The sequence below is a fragment of the Colobus angolensis genome, unplaced genomic scaffold, assembly GCF_000951035.1.
Source record: "Colobus angolensis palliatus isolate OR3802 unplaced genomic scaffold, Cang.pa_1.0 Scaffold4, whole genome shotgun sequence".
Classification (NCBI taxonomy): Eukaryota; Metazoa; Chordata; class Mammalia; order Primates; family Cercopithecidae; genus Colobus; species Colobus angolensis.
This window is the reverse complement of record NW_012117376.1, coordinates 8499714-8508703: the sequence shown is the minus strand read 5'-3', so window position 1 is coordinate 8508703 and position 8990 is coordinate 8499714. Positions and strand designations below refer to the sequence as shown.

Here is an 8990-nt window from a genome sequence, read left to right as displayed (position 1 = left end):
GGGAGGTAGAGCTTGCAGTGAGCTGAGATCTGGCCACTGCACTCCAGCCTGGGCGACAGAGCGAGACTCCGTCTCAAAAAAAAAAAAAAGAAAGAAAGAAATTGGAGTCAGTGTGTACTATTGGTCAAAGAAACTGGGTAACCAAAACTGGGTTCTTCTGTAGTAGCCTGTCACCTATATAGGAAGAACAAAAGAAAACTCCCAGAATGGGGAAGATGACTAAGTCTTAGCTGATTGGGGGACTAGATTTATTTATCATCCTGAAATGACTTTTTCTTTCCATCTGCCTCCCCTCAATCCTCTCTTAGGCTGTTATAGATGCAAATATCTTCCCTGTGTTGATCGAAATCCTTCAGAAAGCAGAGTTTCGTACAAGGAAAGAGGCAGCCTGGGCCATCACCAATGCCACATCAGGAGGAACCCCTGAGCAGATCAGGTATTACATTCCTTTCCCATTGTCTTGAATGATATGGATGTTCTCCCTGTTTGCTCCTGGTTTATAGGTGACCTATAAACTGCTCTTGTTCAGACAGGTCTGCCCCCTAGTCTCGATGTAATAGAATTTTACTAGTAAACTGCTACAGTGTCACTAGAATCTGGAATAGATTCCATGTAAGCCATGTGGGAATCTATTCGAGATTCCAGTGACACTGTAGCAGTTTACCAGTTTTCCCTTCTGGAGAAGAGAAACATGACATGGGTATCCATCTTTTCTCTACCTTTTCCTATCCAACAGAGAACTGAAATCTATGTAGTTCTCAATTATTTCTACAAATGAAGGGGAACCGTGCTGTGGCTCACTCAAAACAGTTTCTTCAGCCTGGCCAACATAAGAAGACTCTATCTCTACAAAAAATACAAAAATTAGCTGGGCATGGTGGCATGTGCCTGTAGTCCCAGCTGAGATGGGAGGATGGCTTGAGCCTGGAAGGTCAAGGCTGCAGTGAACTGTGATTGTACCACTGCACTCCAGCCTGAGTGACAGAGCCAGAGTGTGTCAAAAAAAAAAAAAAACCAACAAGCAAGCTGGTGTGATGGCTCATGTCTGTTATCCCAGCACCTTGGGAAGCTGAAGCAGGAGGATCCTTTAAACTCAGGAGTTCAAGACTAGCCTGGGCAACATAGGGACACCTCGTGTACAAAAATGTAAAAATTAGCAGGTTGTAGTGGTGTGTGCCTATGGCCGCAGCTACTCAGTAGGCTGAAGCAGGAGGATCACCTGAGCCCAGGAGGTCACAGCTGTAATAAGCTGTGATTATGCCACTATACTCCAGCCTTTGCCACAGAGCAAGGTCCTGTTTCAAACAAAAAAGCAGCTTCTTTGGGAAATTAATTTGGGGTATGAGACTTGAAAGAAACTAATAGAAAGCTATTTTGTGTATGTGTACTCTTTTTGAGACCGCAACCTCTGCCTCCCAGGTTCAAGTGATTCTTCTGCTTTAGCCTCCTGAGTAGCTAGGATTACAGGCGCGTGCCACCACGCCCGGCCAATTATTTGTATTTTTAGTAGACACGGGGTTTCACCATGTTAGCAGACTGGTTTTGAACTCCTGACCTCAGGTGATGCTCCCACCTCGGCTTCCCAAAGTGCTGAGATTACAAGCATGAAGCACCAGGCCTGTGTACTCTTTTATTTTAGTTTCCATTATCTGAACATTAGTGGGAAGTGGTGGGAATAGATAGGTGTCTTGCCCTTCACCTGTTGCCTGTTAAGGGGAGCATAGTCAGTATATGTAAAGCCTTAGGAGAAAAGAGATAGCTGTTGAGTTAAGCTTTGAAGGATAAATATGGGATTGTAAAAGGCCTCTTAGGGAAAAGCATAAATAAAGGTACAATAATCAGAAACCTGGAGACCTTTACAAGTGTGACTAGAATGTATTGTCCTTGGAAGGGAATAATGGGAGGCAGAGCTAGAAAAGAACTGGGAGCCAGATTGCAGGGCATCCAGGCTGAGCTGGGCTTGTGTTACTATGGTATTGTTGTGCCACAGAATTTGGAATTCAGGGAAATAGTGAGCCTGTGAAAAATTTTAAGCAGGGAAGTGATATGTTCAGAGGGGTAATGTTGCAGCTAAGGAGACATTAGAGGCAAAGAGGAGGAATGTTTGGTAGCATCCACATGTGAAATGAACTAGACCAATATCAACAGGAAGGTAGAGAGATAGAGAAAGGATAAGCAGTTATCAAGGCTCAGTAAGAGCAGTGGCTCACACCTATAATCCCAGCACTTTGGGAGGCCAAGGTGGGAGGATCACTTGAGACTAGCAATTTGAGACCAGCCTGGGCAACATAATGAGACTTTGTCTCTACAAAAAATAAAATCAGCTGAGAATGGTGGCACACACCTGTAGTCACAGCTGTTTGGGAGGCTGAGGCAGGTGGATCACTTGAGCCCAGCAGTTTGATGCTGCAGTGTGCTGGGATCGCACCGCTGCACCCCAGCCTGGGTGACAGAGCAAGACCGTCTCAAAAAAAAAAAGACTTAGTTGGGGAAGACTCTCATTCTCTGGCATGGAATGAGGTGTTGCACAATTGTTAAAAATAAAAAAATAAATTAGTAAGAGTGAGTTGCTGAGAGTGCAGAGTACCTGCCCAGCATTTCATTTGTCCTGTGCTAGTTTAGAACTTGCCTGGTCTCTGGCCCCTAGGTACCTGGTCTCACTGGGCTGCATCAAACCCCTATGTGATTTGCTGACTGTGATGGATTCGAAGATTGTGCAAGTGGCCCTCAATGGACTGGAGAACATCCTGCGGCTTGGAGAGCAAGAGGGCAAGCGCAGTGGCTCAGGGGTCAATCCCTATTGTGGCCTCATAGAAGAAGCCTATGGTATGTGCCCTCTCCTCAATCTAGGTCAGAACCTGAGACTGTAGGCCTCCAACGTGGTATACATATGTTGGTGATGGCAGAGTGTGGGTTGGGGAGCATCCATAGCTTCCATGAGACTGACATCTGTGTCTCCAGAACAGTTAAGAGCTCCTGCCCTAGCCAGGTTTAACCATCACAGGGTTTCAGATGTTACCATGAGTATAACGGGGATGAACTGAGTAGCTGGGGTACAGTTAGGATTTGGATTTGGCTCATCTTTTGAGTTCAGAGTTGTCTCCCACCAGTTTCTTCTCCTTCTAAGGAGCGATAGATAAGTTATCTTTCTGATAGGTTGTACCTATGAGAGTGCTGGATTGACTCATCACTCATCTGTGAGAAGCTGATGATTTGCCCAGGTCATGTACCTAGTTTAAAACAGAATCAGGACTAGAATCTCTGTAACTGACATTTTGTCTCTTTCCTTTGGGATTCTGTAGTTTTGAGAAGAAATCTTAACTCTCCTCTTTCAGGTCCAAGAGTGATCTGATCATATGACTTGTGTTTGTAAGCACTAACATACCTCATGGAAGGAAAAATAGGTAAATGTTCCACCTGCCCATAGAAAAGCACTCACACTTCCCTCTCCTTTCTTCTTACTATTGTAGGCTTGGATAAAATTGAGTTTCTCCAGAGCCATGAGAACCAAGAAATCTACCAGAAGGCCTTCGACCTCATTGAGCACTACTTTGGTGTAGAAGACGATGATAGCAGCCTGGCTCCCCAAGTGGATGAAACGCAACAGCAGTTCATCTTCCAGCAGCCTGAGGCCCCCATGGAGGGCTTCCAGCTATAATATCTGCCTCCGGGGAGGGGAGGGGATGGGAAGCACCACCAGCCAGCGGAAGAGCAGCCCCTGGTGGGCGGGAAACCAGTGTCCCCACCATCAGCCACCACACACCTCTGCTGCCCTGGAGACTGTGCTCTTGACCTGCTCCACCCCCTTCCCTGGAGGGAGCACCCTCTGGACAGACAGAACCATCTGAGGCTCACCTTTGGGTTTTGTGACAAGAAGGGGACGTGTTGGGTTTTTCTTCCTTACACTATATTTTGGCTGCACACATGTCTTTAACCCAGGAGCCCAGGGGTAGACAAAGGAGGACTAAGGTAATCAGTTTGCACCTTTTTTTTTTTTTTCTTTTTTTCTTCAGTGGTGACTTCCTTCCCTTTATCTTTTTTCATTCTTCCCAGTCCTCTGCCCTGATCTGTGTAACTCTTATCTTGGGTACTTGAGCAGACGGTATATTCCAGAGGTGGGAGGTGGGAGGGGAAGGGAGAAATCCAAAACAAAGTGTTCTTGCTCTGACAGAATATTAATCTTGTACGCTTGGATTGAGTTATTTAATTTTTTCTTTTGCACATTTTTCTTGTATTAAGATTGCTCTTCCCAAGAGCCACGAGTTCCTGGTTTTAGTAAACCCAGCTGCCTGCATTGCCTGGGACTAGACTAGGCTGATGGGGAGGCTACCATGAAACAAAGGTCCCTCCCTCCCTCTGACTCTTTGCCTAGACCTCTTTAGTTTGGGAGATCCTCCTCACTCTCCTGGAGTGTCTCAAGTACACCAGTGGGAGTGCAGGGGAGGAGCACAGGCCTTCAGATGGGGCTTCCCACGTATAGCTACTGATCCCATATTTCCTACTCACCTTCCAAATGGTGCGACCCAACTTCATTTGTTTACTTGAAAATTCCCACTCGGGGTTTAGAGAACCTCTGAAGTGGCTGTATTTTCTCCTAAGCTTGAGATAGGGGGCTGTGGTCCTTCCTCTCTCCTGAGGAGAAAGTCCCTGCTCTGGTGACCTGTAAGCTGCAGAGGAGGTTGGAGTGAGAGTGTCATGTATTGGGATAGTCAGGGATCCCTGCCTTTGGCCTTTTCTTCTTCTTCCTCTTCCATAGTTGGATCATGTATATTTTACTTCTAAAGGAGAGAATGTCAAAAAGTTCTGTATTTTTTTATATTCTATATATTAGGTAGGTCAATCTTAATTGGTCTCAAGAGGAAGAACTGTCTGTCATTTCTGTAAGTAGGATACTGTGAGGAAGACCAAAAAGAGATGTGGATGCTTCCTCGCTCAGGAGGCCTGAGCTTGGTCCTTTTCCTCTCTGCTTGGATTCTGGACCACCACCTGGGACCAACCTTCAACTCTGGAACCTTCATAAAGCAGGTCAACGTGGCCTGATTGTCCCAGGACCTGAAGGGTGCAAGGATGGCCTCAGGGCCTGGTGAAGTCTGCTACTCTGTCCTTACTGCTGAACATCCTGCTTATACCAGGAAACTCAGAAGCAGTTTGCCTTGTCAAATTCACTCTCAGTGGCCATTGTCCACATAACCGATCACCCATGGTTGCCTCTCCTATTATCTATTATCACTGAAACTTAGTAGCCTGCTTTTTTTTTTTTTTTTTTTTTTTGTTAAGAGCTATTGCTTGTCTTCCCTGTTTGGGATCCTTGTTCCTGGGTTAGGTTTTCCCTTCCTTGTGACAATTATAATCCAGATGCCTTTTCTTTCTGTTTGAATTACAGTAGTGCATTGCCTCAGTGGTTTGCCTGTGCCTCTGGGTGGATTACATGTGATAGTAAAGCCCACCTGTTTGGATGGGAGTAGAGGAAGTTGGTGTAGACCAGCTGTGGAGCTGAAGGCACAGTCTGCCCCACCCCCACCTCCCCACTGTGGTTAGTCAAGAGGCATCCAGCTCCAAGCTCTGCTTTTCCTTCCTCTGAAACAATGCCATTCTTGCTTCTATTGCTACACATCTCCTTCTGGCTCAGGTGAAATCCACGCCCTTCTGCTTATAGACCTAAAGTTCAGGTACTTTTGCTGGCCATTAGTCTTGAATTTTCCCTCTCCTAGTGCTGCGGTCCCACTTCAAAGCCATTTTCTGAGGAGGATGGTTTAGGGCTGGCAATTGTCCCTGAAAAATCACACCCATGTTGTACCACCTTGGTGAGTCAGATGCCACTTATCAGGTTGGGAATGATGGCTGCCAACTCCCAATCTCCCAGGAAGGCAGGGGGCAGAATCGTTTTTTCACTTGGCCTGCTACCTCCATTACAAAACCATTCTCTTACAGTTAAAAAAAAAAAAAAAAGCCTGAGGAAGAATAGCCTGCTTATTGAAAAGTACACATATCATAAAAAAAAAATCAACGCCATTGCACTCCAGCATAAAAAAAAAAAGTGAGACTCCATCTTACAGTTAAAAAAAAAAAAAAAAGCCCTCCCCCACCCAACCTCCTCCCATTGTTCTCATCCAAAGGGCAATTTAGTAGGATCTACTTTGTATATCTCAAGTAATAGTTAAGTCCCTGATATTGGGACCAGATTCTTAGTGTAAGACATACACATCCTGCTTGCCCAGCTGTTCCTCCAAAATCTGCTTTGGCTTCAGCTCCAGGTCCTGTACCAGATGGAAAATTTTTTTGGTCATCTGGCTGCTGCTTAAAGCCAGTTTTCCCTAAGAGCTCCAAAGGCTAAAGTCTACTGGGGGCAGAGTGTGAGGCTAGATTTCTCATCAGAGAAAAGTGGCCTCTAGGAGTTTTCATTTGTGTCTTCTCCAGACCAGGTTTTCCTGTTATCTTCCTTTAATCAACGCTTTCAACCAACAGGTGAAGTTCTTCCAGCCCACAGAGTCAGTAGTACCATCTTTTCTATCTCCCCCTTTCCTTTGGCCATGTAATGAAGCAAAATGTTATTTATTTAGCCCAGGCTTGAGAGCCACTGTTTGTGGGGCAGTCTCCATCTAGATTCCAGACCCTGGCCTAAGCGAGCTAAGGCTCTCTGGTTATTGCCAGGATGGAGCCCCCCTACCCCAGTTTGCTGTAGGGAATACCCTAACTAGCTGAGGCATGCTTTTGGAATCCTGGCATGTTGGCATATGGCTGGTCTATCCTTTTTAAGATCTCTGGCCGGGCGCGGTGGCTCAAGCCTGTAATCCCAGCACTTTGGGAGGCCGAGACGGGCGGATCACGAGGTCAGGAGATCGAGACCATCCTGGCTAACCCGGTGAAACCCCGTCTCTACTAAAAAATACAAAAAACTAGCCGGGCGAGGTGGCGGGCGCCTGTAGTCCCAGCTACTCGGGAGGCTGAGGCAGGAGAATGGCGTAAACCCGGGAGGCGGAGCTTGCAGTGAGCTGAGATCCGGCCACTGCACTCCAGCCTGGGCGATAGAGCAAGACTCCGTCTCAAAAAAAAAAAAAAAAAAAAAAAAAAAAAAAAAAAAAATCTCTGGTTAGGGGTATCTAGATATGGATTAGGAGGGACAAGGAGCCCTTTTCTTGACTAATATGTTCAAATACTTTTTTGAACGGTGCCAGCCCCTCCAGGCATCCCACTCCCAAATCATCATCTTTAGTACTAACAGGCTCTCTGGTCTTAGAAGCCTGCCTTCAGATCCCAGCTGACCCCAGTGACTGCCCGGCCTTGATGTTGGCTGCAACCTTCTGATAGAACCACATGGATTCCACCCACAGCTGGCCAGTCTTGTTACATGGGTCAGGGAATACAAATGGCACCCCCAGGGAGCAGGTGTTGACCTCAGTTTTCAGACACCCTTGGTGTTCCTCCTTACCTAGAGCCCATTAATCTACCCCATCAACTCTCTGCCATGAAAGCCATCTTCCAGGAGCCCTGTTTTTTGGAGCCAAGCTGCACAGATTATAGCTGCTATTGTACTTAAATAAGGGAGAGGAAAAGAAGGTTCTCAGGCACAGACTTTCTATTTTTCTCAAGCCAAACCAGTTTAAAATGAAAACTGTCTAGCAGAATGAACTGTATTTCCCTTTTTTCCATGTCTACCTGCCTTCCCCCCATACCCTAAAATTGTACTTGTTTCAAGCAAACTAGAAGGAAAAGATAGGAAAGCCTGACACTACTAACCTCACCTCCCATACACCTCTTTGAAGGCCCCAGCTCTTTTGTTCAGGCCTCTCTTCTCCCCTAGACTCACTCAGCTTTGTATCCATCATCTTGAGCATTCTTCAGGGGATTCATCTAGGGTTCAGATTCCAGACTCTCAGCTGAAGACAGGGAGCCAATTTTCCCAGGTCCTTGCAGGTAATCCAGGGACGCAGTAGGGAGAACAGGCTGGCTGGGGCATTAGGAATGTATGTACCTCTCTGCCTCCCTGGCACCTGGGGAGCGGTGCAGAGCTTGGTGCACTAAACCATGGTAAACATCTCCCTGATAGAACTACCCTTTAGTGAGTGTGAGACTGAGATATTGCTCAGAATAAATTTCTTTCATAGCCATTTAGGATTGCATGTTCTAGACCAACCTTGTCCAGTATGTTTTCTGTTTGAGCTTTTTCATTCTTCTGGTAAGCCAACAAGTTGAGAATTTGGCCCTGCTGGGGTCCATGTAGTGGGCACTAGCTGCTCTTTGGCCAAGGCCTTCATAAATGATTCAGTCTCTCATTATCTGTCCTCTAGCCCTATACCCTGATTTAGACTGTGGCAAAGGAAGAATTTGAGGTCAAGACCAACCAAATCTGTGAATTCAAGCTGTTACTTTTTTCTCTGCAAGGGCACTTTGCTTCAGGTCTGGGCTACGTGCAGAACCTAAGCTGACTGTGAGAGTTAGAAGAGGCAGCATTACATATTAGGCCCAGAACACCACGGGAAAAGGTTTATGTAGCATATCTTCAGTGGCCTGCCTAGCTGCTTCTGGGCCAGCCTGACTTCTGATGTCCACATAAGCTCATACCTGAACCCTGCTGCTGAACCCCAGCCCTGTTCTCTTGTATATATGCCGCGTCCTGGGGGGCATTGAAGTAAGCTCTCAGAGATCCTACCTCTGACTCAGAGCATGTCCTTAAAGAGTCCACATCTGGCCGGGTGCGATGGCACATGCCTGTAATCCCAGCACTTTGGGAGGCCGAGATGGGCGGATCACAAGGTCAGGAGTTTGAGACCAGCCTGGCAACATAGTGAAACCTCGTCTCTACTAAAAATACAAAAAATTAGCTGGGCGTGATGGCAGACGCCTGTAATCCCAGCTACTTGGGAGGCTGAGGCAGGAGAATCACTTGAACCCAGAAGGCGGAGGTTGCAGTGAGCCAAGATTACGCAACTGCACTTCAGCTCGGGTGACAGTGCGAGACTCTGTCTCCAAAAAAAAAAAAAAAAATCCAC

General features: G+C 46.5%; 1 protein-coding gene across 3 annotated transcripts in view; it reads left to right on the top strand.

The window, feature by feature from the left end:
* The window catches only part of KPNA6 (karyopherin alpha 6 (importin alpha 7)), a 72101-nt gene extending 66168 nt beyond the window's left edge, over positions 1–5933 (top strand). For all 3 annotated transcript variants that reach the window (XM_011955440.1, XM_011955442.1, XM_011955439.1), the window contains exons 12-14: positions 309–436; positions 2648–2826; positions 3471–5933. In XM_011955440.1, coding sequence (XP_011810830.1) covers positions 309–436; positions 2648–2826; positions 3471–3658 — 495 coding nt within the window. In that variant the 3' untranslated portion in view covers positions 3659–5933. The remainder of the gene's footprint in view (positions 1–308; positions 437–2647; positions 2827–3470) is intronic.
* The last annotated feature ends 3057 nt before the right edge of the window (positions 5934–8990 follow it).